At 34.3% G+C, this 15,206-nt stretch overlaps 1 protein-coding gene across 3 annotated transcripts; it reads left to right on the forward strand.

Moving 5' to 3' along the window:
- Window positions 1-63: 63 nt before the first annotated feature.
- RAD51AP1 (RAD51 associated protein 1) lies at window positions 64-9,170 on the forward strand. Of its 3 annotated transcripts, XM_062570949.1 has the most exons (10): window positions 64-151; window positions 731-780; window positions 2,246-2,387; window positions 3,213-3,322; window positions 4,356-4,430; window positions 5,085-5,237; window positions 6,378-6,533; window positions 7,483-7,617; window positions 7,797-7,898; window positions 8,462-8,546. In XM_062570949.1, exons 1-9 carry the CDS (start codon window positions 132-134, stop codon window positions 7,895-7,897), a joined length of 942 nt encoding a protein of 313 aa, XP_062426933.1. In that variant the 5' UTR covers window positions 64-131; the 3' UTR covers window position 7,898; window positions 8,462-8,546. The 3 variants fall into 3 exon arrangements, with proteins under 3 accessions (XP_062426933.1, XP_062426916.1, XP_062426925.1); XM_062570932.1 differs by lacking the exon at window positions 7,797-7,898 and having other exon boundaries at window positions 8,462-9,170; XM_062570941.1 differs by lacking the exon at window positions 7,797-7,898 and having other exon boundaries at window positions 7,504-7,617; window positions 8,462-9,170.
- The last annotated feature ends 6,036 nt before the right edge of the window (window positions 9,171-15,206 follow it).

Genomic DNA, 15,206 nt, shown 5'->3' on the forward strand with positions numbered 1-15,206 from the left:
CGAATGTACTGACCTGGCGGCCAGACCCGCTCCTTGGTTTTGCTGCTGGCGCCGGGCGGGGAGGAGAAGCAGTGTCGTCATCGGACGCAGCGCTCCGGCCCCGTCGCGCTGCGGAGTGGAGCGCGGGGGGGATGGCGCGGCCAATGCGGAGGTGCGTGTGGCGGCCCCGCGCAGCGCGGAGGAGGCGGCGGGGATAGCCCCTATCTCGGCGGTCGCCCGCCCGAGAAGTGCAGACGGCGCAGGGAGGTGTTTCTTCAAAAGGCTGCGGCGCGCGCGCGCGGCGGCCGTTGCCGCCCGGCGGTCTGTGGGGCGCCGTCAGAGCCAGTGAGGCTTGCGGACGGGACTGCGGTGTTCGCCTTCCAGCTGAACGCGACTCTCGTCCTCGAGTCGGCTGAGGCCGCGCTGCCCTCCCCGTGAGCCTTCAGTCTGCCTTCGTACCCCGAAGAAGCAGCAGACCTGGGTGGGGGAGCCGAGAGGTCGGTGTCCCACCAAGAGATCAGCCTGTGCCTCTTCAGGCCCCAGCAACACCTAGACTAATGGCAGTGTGAAGTAGGATGCAACCTAAAAGCTGCATGGAAAGCACATTTCAATAGCAATAATTATGCATAGATTAGAGCATACAGTGCTTATTTTCTTTCTCTTTTTTTTTCTCATAATTTACCCAAAATTGAGCGTTAACAAGTCAAGATTCTGAATCCAAGAGCATTAAGGGTATATGTTTTTGCCACAGGAACAAGAAAACTGTTGACTATTCACAGTTTGGAGATCTGGATAGTGATGGTAAGTGGTTTGTCGTTACACATACCGAAAAAGCTAAACAGTAATGCAGCCACCAACATTTTGGCAGATGACTTTCTTTTTAATGAATTAATTCGGTGACAAAGCTGTTATTGTTTTTTCTGGAAGTAGTCTAGGCACATTTTTAAAAACCTTAATTCAGGAAGGATAAGATGACTTATCCAGAGCGTGGATAAGATGACTTATCCAGAGCAAGCCAGAGCGTGAGAACAGTATGTGATAGCACTGGTGAATACATTGTGTCTTGTTATTGCAGGAAAACTGATTTCTTACCTCAGTTTTCAATGATAAGTACTTATTTGATGTCCTCTGGATGATCAGTTCACAAGATTGTAACTCAATATATATTTTCACTCATCTGCACATGGATGTAATATTTTTCCCTTAACTCTGTGTCATGATGGATTTTGGGCATATATAGGTCAGATTTAGAGTTTTAGTGAAATGAAAAATAGTCTGCAAGCTATTTGTTGTCATTAGAGCTCTCGTTTGCCTCTAAGTTCTCTCCATCTCACACATTTTTTAAATACTGAATTTGGTTACTTTCATGATTTTTTTTTTTCCTGCACTGTTTGCAGGCTTAAGGGAAGAGTTTGAAGTGAGGTGAAGTCAATTATGTTGAAGGTCCCATGAGAGTTGTGTGGATAACCCAGTGTCATAGTTTCAGGAGTTTAAACATGGTCTACAACTTCTCTTAGTTTATGAGTGAGCATTTTTAATATTAAAGAGTCTAGTCTGCTTTCTTCTAAGATATGTTTTCTTTTAAGATATCTTTTAAAGACATTTTAAGATGTTTTTCTTTAGAAGTGTTAGTGATCTTATATAGGGTTCTGTATCATTTGAAGAGCACTGAAAAATTATTTTACTTTCCCTTATTTCACACTATGATCTGCAATGTTTTCAGTCAGAAGAAAGGCAGTTCTCGTGCCTTCTATTTTCCATGAAAACTAGAGAAATACATTGTATTTGGTAAGAAACAGTATGAGAATGGTAAGAAAAGTGGAGCAAACTACTTTTTTTCAGTGAGAATCATATAGCGGAACAATTTCCAGAATACCAAAAGCTATAATTATTGACAGTCATTACTGTTAAAAATTATTATTGTTCAATGTATCAAAAGGTGAACTTCCAGTTACTGGAAATCTGATAAAACATTGGAGATTGAAGCTTTATTGAAATATTAGTAATAAAAATTAAAATAATCACCTCTTAGAAGTATATGCAAAAGAGATGATGTTAAGTTTTCATTTAAAATACTTTTAAGAACATAATATTATACTTGGCTGCTTCTTTAAAAATACAGTTAATTTGAGATGGGTCTATGTGGGTGCTATTGTTTGGTGTATTCTCAATGTATGATGAAATTAATTTGGATGACTTCTTGTTGCCATGTGGAAGAATATTATAGGAGAAAACTAGTTAAAGCTTGTTACTATTTGTTCAATAGATGAAGATTTTGCCTGTGTAGCTGCACCGCTAAGCAAAAAATCCAGAACACACCTCAAGGAACTGAAGAACGAGAAAAAAGAAAAGCAGAAAAAGCCACAGAAAGAATCGACTCCATCACAAAAGGAGATGCCCAGTAAAAGGTGAAAGATGCTGAGATTTGGTTAGCTGTTTGTGAAGTAGAAAGCTGGATTTCAGCAGGAATATTAGTTTTTTTTTTTTTCTTTTTTTTTCTAGAATTTTAAACATACAAAAGTAAAGATCGAACATGTTGGTGTGATAGGTTTGGGATTTATTGGTGCACTTGTGAATCAAAGATATTACAATTACACCTGGAGTCAATAAAACTTGCCTAAGTAGTGAGCTAAATTTTACATGTAAGTTCCAAAAAACTCCAGAAAACTGCCTGCATATGTACAAAAGCAGTAATATTTTGTAGTAGTATAGTTTGTAATCTATATTATGAAAGCTGGTATCTGATCATGTCTTGGTATTTCTACAGTACAGAACAATATTAGTAGTTCTGAAATATTTCAGATCTCCTAGGATCCCAAACTGAGAAAGATAAAGACAAGTTTGTCTGATTAAAAAAGAACATATTTAAAGTTCAATAGAAAATAATGAAAAAAATAATATTCTGATTATTTGGATGGTAATATTTTGTATAAATATTCCAGTTCAATACACTATTTCAAGCAAATGTAAAACCATTTTCCAATACCAGTTATTAGTTAATGTGTACAGTGCTTCATAATAATCATACTTCTCAGTATGGTGTGCTTTAAATATAAGGGTGTTCTCTGAATTTCTGAGACTTTCCAGAAGGTAATTTATAGTATGATATGTCATAAAGTATGTATTGCATGTTACTTTTTGTACAAGCATTTGAATTCAAAGTTTCACGAGTCAGAAATAGCTTTGTAGCACTCATTTCATGGTTTTATTATGTAGCATGTTTACTTTTTCAGGATATCTTTGGATGACAAACTTTACCAAAGAGATTTGGAAGTTGCTTTAGCCTTGTCTGTCAAAGAAACATCTGCAAATGTCCTTGAGGTGAAAAATTCAGGAGCACAAGGTTATTTTACAATTCAGTGCATGTTAGCATTTTCCTTCTTAAGCTTCTCCTTGCTCATATAATGCAGTTTATCGTAATTCCAAGTTATGTTTCTAGTGGTCGCTTTGTAAGCTTTGGAAATTTGAATAAGGACTTTATATAAATTTAATTTAAATAAATATATTTATTTAAATTTAAATTTGTTTATTTAAATAAATTTTAAATAAATTCTTTTATTCTCCAAAATATGTACTTCAGTCTTTCCAAAGCATGTAGTATACTGAATGATGTTTATGATGTTATTCAGAAATTTCCACTAAACTTTTATTTCAAATATTGAACGCTTAGGTGGATAAAGTTTTCTGGTAAATGATAGCTTTCCTTCATAGAACCTGATTTTTGTAGCCATTTAAGTAACTGGAAGTCCTCCATTAAATTTAAGTAGGGGTGGAAGTGAGTAGGATTCAATTTCATATGGTGAATATGAACTTAAACTTTAGAAGATTCAGCATCATTTACATTAGACTTGGACTGTCACACTGTATGCTTTGCATACTAAAGGATTTTTCTTGATTTAACCTTTGCAAGAATTAAAAGCTGGAGTTAATTTTTTGTTATAATTGAACTTTTACTTCCAATTTTATAAGAAGGGGGAAAATATAAGTAAAGTGTTTTCCCAAGTACTTCTTATTTTAATTGTATTAATTTCAGTATTTAAACTTTCTCACTGTTAATAAAGAGCTACACAACCTTTATTTATGTGCAGTAAATTTGGATATGACGTAATTTATTTTACAATAAAAAGTACTGAAAATCCTGTATTTTTTCAGTGTATTATGATTAGGAAATAAGTATTTCTAGGTCTGTCTTCCTCAGTTCATGATTTTCCTATGAGAAAAATAACTTTTTTGTAAGATTTTAGCTATTTTTAACCAAATTATTTATTTAGCAAAATACTATTTTCATTTCTTATAATCTTGACTTTTTATAATAGAGATAGTTTAAAAATCCTAACTTTTTGTTGTTTTTTATTTTTATTTGCATCCTAAAACAGGTGAGACTATAAAATCAGAAAATGTATGTGGGAGACCATTTTTTTCCAACTGCAGTGTAGACAGTGAACTTTTATGTAAGTTTTTTTCATATTCTGTCTTCTCAAGGAAATGTTTGAATTTGCATTTAAATACACTTTGCTTTGTTTCCAATAATTTCTGTTTTCATTTATGTGGGAAAAGAATCTTTATTTTAAATCATGCTTAATTTTGAAGGATACATTATTTTTTTAATAAAAAATGCGTTCTCAGTCTTAAAATTGGAAAACCACTGCTTTGTGATTATTAGTTAGAAAAAGCAGTAGACTTGGGATGTTATAAGATACTGATTTTATTTACTTCATCAGCAGGCTAAGGATAAATATCCTCAACTCCTTAATGGAGCCATAATGTCTAAGTATTTGTAGGTCAAGTAAATGTTGCTGAAACATTTGCTGTGCACTCAAGAATTTTTTTCGTATTTCTAATCTTATTTTTGATCTTCTGTCCTTTTGTTAGTTTGATTACAGATAAATATTGTTGACTTTTGCTAGCAGAAAGTACAGGATAGGTCAGTTAAAAATGAGAATGACGTGAAAAAAAGCAAGTAATATTATTCTATAAAAAAGACAAAAATAAGTAACTGAATAACTAGAAATGAATATCTAAAATCAATTCTTGACCACAAGACTTAAATATTTATTTATTTATTTTTTAAGTATGCAAATACTTAACCACCTTTTGTCTTCCAGGTCTTAATCAGGTTGTAGATGACAACATACCTAAAAGTCGTCATGGGCAAAGGACAGCGGCAGCTAAAGCTCTGTCACAACAGAAGAAGTTACTGACCGTGGAAAGTGATGACAGAGAGCATGTTATTGAGTCTGAACCAGAGTCTCTACCTTGTACGTTCTTTTCTAAAAAAATCCTCTCCTTTGATGTGCTTTGAATGTGATTAATTACATTAAAATTATATTTTCAGTGAGATGTATACTGGTTCTACTATATCTTCCCTTCCCCCTTACTAAAGCATTGTTGCTAATGGAGTCTCAATTACACTACGGCAGTAACTCTAGACTGAAATGCTTAAATGGTCCTTGGGACTTATTTGTACAATTTCTCAAATTGGCAAAAATAATGCTGTTTCTCTGTGTTGCTGCACTATGTCAGTAGGAATTTGTTCTATCTTCTTTGTCCAGGAAAAATGTTTTTTGCCTCCTGAAAAAGCCTCTGCTTATTTTTTCAGTTGTAGTCTGGGGTTTACATCAAAACAATGACTCTAGAGAAGTGTCTGGTGTTAGAACTTTCATGTCAGCATTGCCTAAACTTACTAAAGAAGAGCGTAGCTTCCCTCCTCTCCTTCCTTTAATTCTCAACACTCAGAAAACCCTGCTTGCATCAGATTGGAGGTCAGTCTAGCCTCATACTCTGCTTCTGGCAGCGGCCTATTACTGAATGCCTAGAGAGTGTGATAAAGATCTCTCTTCTGTTCACCATATGTCTCTAGTCACTATTTTGCACCTTACTGCAAGGCTTATTGGAAAATATTTGTAAACAATCAGTGAAAGAAAATATCTGAGGATAATCCAGATATTCCCACTGATAGAAAATAATGTTTAGGATTTGCTAATGTCTGATTTTTTTAAAATAATCTTTAAAATCTTTATAATCTTTTTCATTTTAAATATTCATGACTAAGAATATGCAAAAATCAAAAGTCTTGCCAAATGGTTTTAACTTTTTCATATCACACTTGTAGAATATTTTTGATTGCTAACTAAACTGTTAAATGCATTATTATATGCAGTTTGTATCTGGATGTTGAGTTACTAAAATAGAGAGAGAGAAATCTGTAAATACAGATTTTTTATGGCAGTCATTCCTTTCCCAGTTCAGTGAATAAATATGTGTAAATTTATTATACTGCATCTTGAAGACATCCTAGTTCTGTATGTTCAAAATGTAGTTAGAAAACACTAGAGTAATATTAAGTTATATTACCTGTAAGGAGATGAGAAGCTTGAGACCTCTTTTCTTTGCTGTAGGTGAGGAATCAGAAGAAGATTCAATTTATAGTGAAGATGATGATGAAGATTTTGCGATCAAAAAGAAGAAAGCCAACGGAAATAAAAAGGAAACTAAGCAAAAGATGCAAGCTGAAAGAGAAAAGAGAAGCCCCAAATCCAAGGTTAAAACTACAGGCAAGTTTGTATTATGAATCTGAAATTGGCTTCTTCATAATAAAAATGTCTTCCCTTTTCATAGTAATCATTTTTTGATATTTATCATCATTTTTCAAATTTAAAAACAAAGTATCGTGGCAAAAAGACCTGAAGAAGTAGATGAAAATGGCTGACAAACTTAACTGTGCAGGATAATGGTAAAAAATTAACTGTATGCAGAGTAAAAACAAAAGTAAGGGAGAAAAGTTCTGAAAGAAAAAAAGGCTTTATAGCAGACTGTAACACTGTTCACAATACAAGCAGAGGAAAGTGAATGAAAAGTCCATTTTTAAATAACTGTACCTATTATTTTAAGAAAAAGTCAAATAACAGTGAGTGATTTGGGAATTTTTTTTTTAAGTTAGTTATAGTCTCATGGCCTGTTCTTGCAGTTCAGTATATTAATTTTAAAATACAGGAGTGCTAAACAATGCCAGTGCTACTAAACATTTGTGAAAAAGATGACATATGCATACCTTTCAGATTTAATTTTCACTATACTGCAAAAGCAAGTTACTTTGATCTGAGTAGCTTAAGAAAATTCGTATGCTGGTGTTAATCTTGTGTCTGACTGGACAGTGTGTTTTAATTTTAGATCTGCATTTGCAGTCGCTAAGTTTAAATTTGGTTTTGATTTGCTGTGGATCTGACGGAAGATTTTTCCATCCTAAAAACTTAATACCTGACATACCATTAACAAAATTTTGTTGTAGTGCTTATTTTCAAACCAGAGTCGAAATATCAGGGTGTAATAGGATTGGCTGTTTAAATGTAAATTGTTGATTTGAAGATGTGACACATTAGTAACATGCACTTTCATTTCACTTAATTCAAAGAGGTTGTGCTGGACTGTTGTGCAGTGTGATGATTTCAGTGTTAAAGAGTGTTTTTTCTAAGGTCACTCTTATTTTCCAACTATTACCTGTAGTTTCTGCTTCACGGGTAACAGAACAAAAATCTGAGCCAACACAAAAGAAGATGTCTAGTTCCTCAGAACCAGTTGGAAGACCTTTGTGCACATCCAGTCCTGTAACAGACAAGAAACCTAAATGGATACCACCAGGTATATGCAAGACTCTTAACTATACACAGATACGTTGTTTGACTTCAATTTTTAGAAAGTTCTCCTAAAAACAGAAACAAACAGTATTTCAGAACAACTACTGCCCTTTAATAATGCAAGATACTCTTCTCACCTTAGAATTCTTTGAAGTTACTGCTATACTTCTTTTCCTTTTCCAGCATACTTAACTCCTCTATGTAGGGAGGATAATAAAACGACTTTTCAGAATGTGGATCAAATCTTAATCAAGAGATTGTCCTGTGGCCATTTCTCTAGATAAGGTTCGCTCTCTCTAGTGCATGGTACATTATTGTCTAGTCTAAACAAATAATATTAGAAAAATATTATATAAGATATATATTTTATGATGTTTAAACATATTGATGCTGACTCCTGTTTCCTTTTAAGTTTTCCTTCCTATTTACTCTCCTTTTCTGCAAACATTTCTTTTCTGTTTGTCTCCTTACCTTTAAGCTTTCTTTCCTACTTGACACTGTGTTCCCTTGTCTGATTCTGTAGGGAATTCCTAAAAAACACATAGCAGATTGCATTTTGGGAACAGTTGTTCTGTAGTTGTCCAGCACTGTATATTGGTTTAATTCCAGTGTGTTGCTGGTTACTTAAAACTGTGAGCTACACTTGCTACATTGGCTGGAAAATAGATTGCCTGGCTGGTATCCTGATTTTCATGTGTTTTTGTGGTATGTTGTTCAGACCCTTTTGCAATGTCTTTAGAATAGTTTTTTTTGTTCTCCTATGAAAGCTACCAAAAGACAGCAATTGTATGGTTATTTTTTTTCTCTGAATTTCTTACATCTTGTTTTTGTTTTTAAATTATTTTCAGCTGCATCAGGAAGCAGTAATAACTCAGTGAAACGTGTTTCGGTTAAGTCACCTATTCAGTGTCTTAGACTTGGCCTCTCTAGACTAGCAAGAGTCAAACCACTGCATCCAAGTGCTGCCAGCAGTTGAATGGTCGGTGACAAGATGCTACTTGAAGGACTGTATTTGGAAAGGACTTTGGAAGATGTTTTGCTTATAAATGGCAGAAAACCAGTGGGCAGTAAAAGTTTCATGGTATTATCTGTTTGTGGGACAGTCATTTTTGTACATGTCTGAAACTATAGAGAATTTTTGTTCTGAAAAATGCTAGGCATCCTTAAGTGCTCCTGGATAATTAGTTAATCCCAGTGGCCTCTGGGTCACTAGCTTCTTTATGGATTATACTCAGATATGTGTTTGTGGTAATTTTAACTCTTGATACCTTGACTCTTAGCTTTAATATAGTCTAGACAACACTGCGTCAGTTACAGAATTCAGTATCTCAAATGGGTTCTTAACACAAGTCAAAGTCATAGATTTAAAAATATTTCTTGAAAAAGTTAAGTCATCACTTTCCGCCCTCCTGGAAATGTTCTCTCCACTTTTTCTCAAAATTAGTTGATGTTTGCATATCTTATACTTGGATTTTATTGATTTTTATGTATTATAAATATGAATGCTATTTAGAACATATTTTTGAAAATAAAAAATAAAATAAATGTGTGAGTAATCATAGTAGTTATTTTTATTAATTTTGAATACCATTTCTAAGTTTTAGCTACAGTCCTGCAAATATTTTTGCACATAAATACTTCTACTGGAAGTCAACAGCAATAGTCAGGCTCAGTCCATGAGGTTTTTGCTTGGGTTCTGTAGTCTTTGGTGAGGACTGTAAGACTGTGCATAGTTACTGAATTTTATGGAGTATTGAAGTACTGTATCAGGAGATTGAAATACTGATTTTAGACACAGTTAGTCCACAAACATAAATAACTTTCTATTTAAGCATAAAGCTACTAACTCCTCTAAAGTCATAACTGTCTTGAGTAGATGCTCTGTATGATCTAAATATCACCTCTTCAGAACAGCAGAGAGATTTCTTTGGCAGCTCTGATTTTAACTCTGGGTACTTTATTTTTAGAGATGAGAAGCCACTCTTTAGTTTAAAGCTCCCTGTTCATTACATTTCAGTTCATTTTAGTTGCTAGGACCTTAAGAATGCAGATTTGTCATAGAGATATGTCTGCATCACAGAAATAATCTGCAAAATTCCGCTGGTCTGAAGACACCATACTCGAAGACTAATTTACAGGCTTCATCCTAGACAAGTTCAAGAAAAAAAATAGATTGAAAATGGCAAAATCTTAGGGACGCAGCAATGTGAAATTTCTTTGAATATTTCTGTAGCAGCATTATATACTTCCAGATGTTCTTCTATGTCATCAGTGCATCTCTCACTTGATACTCTCTTTGAGAGTGGACATAATGCTACCAAAAACAATGAAATCATCAGACAAGCAAAACTGGTGGAAACCTACAAAACAAAACCTAAGGTTAAGTAACGCTGATTGGTGGAATGAATCTGTGTTTGGGTACACCCACTGCCTCTCCTCGTTCTTGGTGCCACACAAGTCCTGTAGACTCTATTTTAGAAAATGAGGATTCACTGGGCATTTTTCAGAAGATGTCTTTCTGCATTAAGCTCTAGGAACAACAGATTGGCAGTTAACATTGATGTTTTGGCTCAGCAGCTCTTAAGAACTGCTACTTTAGCTACTTTTTACCTTTTAATATGTTAAGAACTAGATGTTAGATTTAATATTCTTAATAAAAAATACAGAGTATTATTTAAAAGAGAATAATAAAAAAGCAATCGCAGGTCTGGGTCTTCTTGCTTTAGAATAAAAGGTTTCAGAAGATGCTGAACACGCAGCAGACATGAGTATCATGAAACTCCAGCATTAGAATGAAAAGCTTTTGGATCCACTTCTCATTCATTTTTTCTGACTTATCCATGCTCAGGAACTCTATTGTATAGTCTACATTTATAATCCTTAGAGAACTTACATTCATTTTCTGTGGGAGTTTTAGTCACTGTTAAGATTAGAAAGCGTGCCAGAGAAATTCTTACTGTGACTATGAAGCCTAGATACAGCACTACATTTTGAGTTCCTCAGTGGTGCTCAAATAACAGCTAAGATAGGATATTCACAGACAAATATTTCTGTGGTGTTGGAATATCACAGCGGATAAAAGGAGAGAGATGGATAAAGAGATTTTGTCTTGGTAGAATAGTTTTCCTTAAAATTGAGTTTGTCAATATTTTATGAATATTGTATAATTTTGTCTTCATTCTGATTTTTCTGTCTATGTTCAGAGACATAACTTCATGACATAAAATAAAAATGTTAAGAATATAAATAAAATCATCTGTATACAAATTTAATTGAGGGAGTTGAGGATAAATAAACAATTGGTTGTAGTGATACATGAATTATAAGTTAGTGGAGTAGATAATGTAACGTGTGAGTGATCTTTTATGATAAAATCTAGAATTAGAGATGCTTTTTATAAAATCTTTTTCCACCTAGAAGTTTTTGAAAATAATTTAAACTTTGTTTCTATGCTCAGACTCGGCTCTACATTGAATTTTTTACTGCTTTCTCAGAGCTGTGTAATATAATAATGAGAAACAAACCTTTTCTGATTATTTTTGTAATAGGAACAAAAATGCTAAGCTTGTCAACTGCATCATTAAACTGCATAGCAATTTCATAGCCTACTCTTTCCTAAACTTCTCTGGAATTTTGGTAGAGGATTTTAGATGTACTTTACATGGTGCCCTGTCTATAAGCAGGTAAATATAGTGTCTGTCATATTTGATCAATTTTATTATCTCAATTTTCTTTGCCAACAGACTATTAACATAGTGCAAACCACAAAGATGCAAAATCAATGTTACCACTTCCTGTGATCTTCTACACAGACAACTGCACTTTGCATTTTAAAGTTTGTCCCAAGGTTTCAAAGAAGTGTTGGTCTTTCTCCACTCATGTGTGACATCATTTTCTTGAGAAGTTCAAAAGCTGTGAAAAAACAGATCTTATTTGAATTTAATCTGTGTCTGCAGTGCTGAATCTTTACAGTTCTCATACATCCAATATTCAATATGCTTGTGTAAGTTTTTAACAAAGACTTTGAGCATGCATTGTTTCTATGCTTTTGGTTAATAGGATACTGAAAATACAAAATGTCATTTTCTTTTTTTTCTACCCTGCTTTTTTAATTGGTGTGCCTCTGATTTCTAAAAAGGTAAAGGTAGCTTTTTTCCAGCCTTAACTTAGCAAGAGCAGGTAAAGACTTAATTTGACTAATTGACATTCTATGTAAAAGATAGAATTATTCCATATTGTGCTTAAGGTTATCTCTATCTGTTTAATACTTAGGCATTTCAATTCCTCTGTTGCAACCAAATCCTTTTTCTTAATTTTAGATCTTAGGGCCAAGACAGTCATACCCAACGCGGACAGATCATCTGCCTGTTTCCCTCCTTGAACAGAAGAGAGATCTTACTTGAGTATCTCCTGGTTCTTTCAGGATTAATTAAGATGAAGGATTCTGAAGAATTATAATCAGATTTTTTTTTCAGAAATACATTGTTATCTCTATTGCAGCAGAAACTTAAAACCTTAGGTACACAAACAAACAAACAAAAGTTAGAACACAAACAGATGTTTGTACCAATATACAAAAAATTAGCACTAGAGGGCAGTATATTATTACTCCAGTATATTGTTATTACTCCAGCAAGGAAAGGATGTGTGGCTAACATCAGTATTTGCAAAGTGTGCTCATATCAGAGTTGGATGGTGTATGTGAACATTAGAGAAATGGAAATAAGGTGCTACAGTGAAATTTAGAATAAAAGATAAAAATAGATGGTGAGAATATTAGGTGGTAGTCCCTTGCGTAGTTAACTGTTCTTTAGATCTGCTATAGAATTGACTGCTACATTTAGTACTTTGGCAGAAAGCAAAATAAGAATGAAGACATTCCAATGTATATACTGTACTTGTATTAGCATTGACCGGTACTTTGCAATTTTCAGCAGCCCAGTGTTTGGTTATCCATATCGTCAAGATTGGTGAATGCTAGAAAAGGGGTTTCCACTCTCACTTCTGTAGAAAATAAATGTGCACTGATTTGAGGATGATCTTATGAATCTTTATGTCAGTGATTCTTTGAACATGTATATTCTATGAAAAAGGCAATTATCATTTAATAAATAAAAGATTACCTTACAGTATATGTGCTATAATGCATATCGTATCTTTAAATGTTTAATATACTTAGCTGAAGAGAAAGGAAAAAAAGGTAACCAGAAGGTATTCCAAGGTTATATTTTCCAACTATCTATATTTTTACTCCCAAATATCATCTAGAAGAACAAACAGAAATTTAATAACCATTAATCATCTTATCAAGAACACAGCTGTAGTCTAATACTCTTTCACAGATAAATTATGTAAGAGTAGGTGCATTTTTTCACTTAGTTGATTGGCTTTGTTATATAATTCTTTTCCTGGATGTTTGATATCACTTTCCTCGAATATAATATGTATCATTCCTAACTGAGTAGAAATAATATTGATGTAACTTTTGAGGGTGGTCCAGTTGATTTTCTCTGTTCCCATTTCATAGGAACAAAATTACCTACAAGTCTGAAAATATAAGAATGAGCAGATCTGTCATCTTCCCCAACATAGTGAAGTCAGGGAAAAGAATGCACTCAACACAACCAAAGGTAAGAGAACTATGCAGACAGCAGAAGTTGGAAATATACATTTACTTTGTTCAATAATTCAGAATGCCATACTATTTCACTATGTTAAAATTAGGAAAGGAAACACTTGGCAGCTATTGTCCAGGACTACATTGCATGGTAATCATCCAAATCCTCCTTCATTCTCTGGGCTCTTCTCACAAAGGTTAGTGCTAATTATGAGCTTTGTACTTGAAGTAGTGCAGGGAAATCTAACTTTCTATGCACTAATACATACCTCTTTTTAAGGAGTTGGAAGGGACCAGGATGCCTAAGATGGCAGGATGGACCATAGCTTGGCTTGCTCAGTCTCCCTTACACATTTGATTGCCGAGGCAAGCAGATGCTTCTGTCCTGACTCTCCCTCAGTAGGACTTTCAGTAGACATATGCTTTAGTGCATTGCATCTCACAACTCCTTTGGACATGAAGAGTTGTTGATGTTATATACACAGAATATCAAAGGATGGAAAACTTATGTTACACAAGCAATATAAGCTTGACCACCTAATACTGTTATTGTCTGTGTACTTCCTCTTTGAATTGTAACAATTTGTCGAAAGATTTCAAAGACATGTTGATCTGTCTTCTTCATGACTGACGGAGACCCAGAGGTCTTTTGACTGGAGGAACCAGTAGTGTTGGTTCTCTGTGTAAAAACAAAATGTGATAATAATAATGAAAGATTTTTTTTTTTAATCCTGATTCCCAAATAGTCCTCTTTTCTCCTCCAAAATTGATTTTTGTGACTCAAGGTTGCTCAAAAATAATTTAAAAAGAAAAATAAAGTTGCTGTTCTACACAATCGTTCATACATTTTAACCTGCTGTGATAAGTAAGTTATGTTGTGCTGCATAGTTGCACATCTTGGATTATTGCGTGTTTTGCTAGAAGACTAAAAGCACAGAGATAGATGACCCATATGCAACTGGAAGAAGAACTCTTTTTTCTTTAATTGGCAATGAAAATCGGGGAATGAGCAGCTGAGAGATTTGTGAAGATGACAGTAGAATATGGATGAGAAAAAGATTCATAAGGATATCTTATTTGTATTAAATGTGTGTTCCAGTCAAATCTGGCATTAAGGACAACTTCCAAACATCAGCAGTTTGCAAGTGGCTAAAATCCTGAGAGTGCAGAATAGCTGATTTTCTCTTATTTGAACTTCCTTGAGTAATCAGAGTACTTCTGATGTTGTTGATTCATTCTCAGTCATAAATCAGTAATATGGAATTCATAGCTAATTTTATGATAGCTTAATTTCAGATGCAACTTGTGATTTTCCCTTTTGCTGGATTGTTGAAGTCCTACTGAATTATTCAAATCCTATCAGTTAATTTAAGTGAAATTAATCTCTGCTTGAGTATTCACAATTATTTTGTTAATCGCTGTCAGGGTTCTGATACTGCTTTTGATCTGTTATTTGAATGCCACCAGGGAAGATCAGTGATCCAGTGAATTAGGCTGCTGGGAATATTAATGCTTATGTGGGATCTTCCTGCAGAATGGTTATGCAGGAAGGTTATATTCCTTTATGGAATATAAAAGGAACTAAAGGCTAAGCAAGTTTCTATTATATGTAACATGCTGTATTTCAAGCTGTAATTTCAAAAACTTTAATTTCAAAATTAAGCAACAATGAGAACTGTCAACATTGCCTCAGCTAACGTATGCTGGGTTTCAGAGCACTACAGAGGGCAAAGTTAAATGTTTACTTTCCTGCAAATATAATTATTAGAGTCACCATATTTCACTATTTAAAAAACCTTCCATTTTAAAAGGGATTAAAGCAAAGTTTTTAAGATCATGCAAAACTCATGGCAAAGAATTATTCACAAGTTACAAAACGGTATCTATCTTTCCCCTTTCTCATCTTGTCTGGCTGCCTTTGAAACCATGTGCTCTTAGGGATGGGAACAGTTAATTATTCTACTTCTAAAGCTCCC

Source organism: Rhea pennata, chromosome 1, assembly GCF_028389875.1.
Source record: "Rhea pennata isolate bPtePen1 chromosome 1, bPtePen1.pri, whole genome shotgun sequence".
Taxonomy (NCBI): domain Eukaryota; kingdom Metazoa; phylum Chordata; class Aves; order Rheiformes; family Rheidae; genus Rhea; species Rhea pennata.

Excerpts from the sequence above, each read along its gene's own strand:
- RAD51AP1 (XM_062570932.1), top strand. The coding sequence starts at position 132 with ATGGCGCGGCCAATGCGGAG. Across the intron at positions 152-730 it reads ATGGCGCGGCCAATGCGGAG|GAACAAGAAAACTGTTGACT; the intron begins GTGCGTGTGGCG and ends TTTTTGCCACAG. Across the intron at positions 7,618-8,461 it reads ACCTAAATGGATACCACCAG|CTGCATCAGGAAGCAGTAAT; the intron begins GTATATGCAAGA and ends AATTATTTTCAG.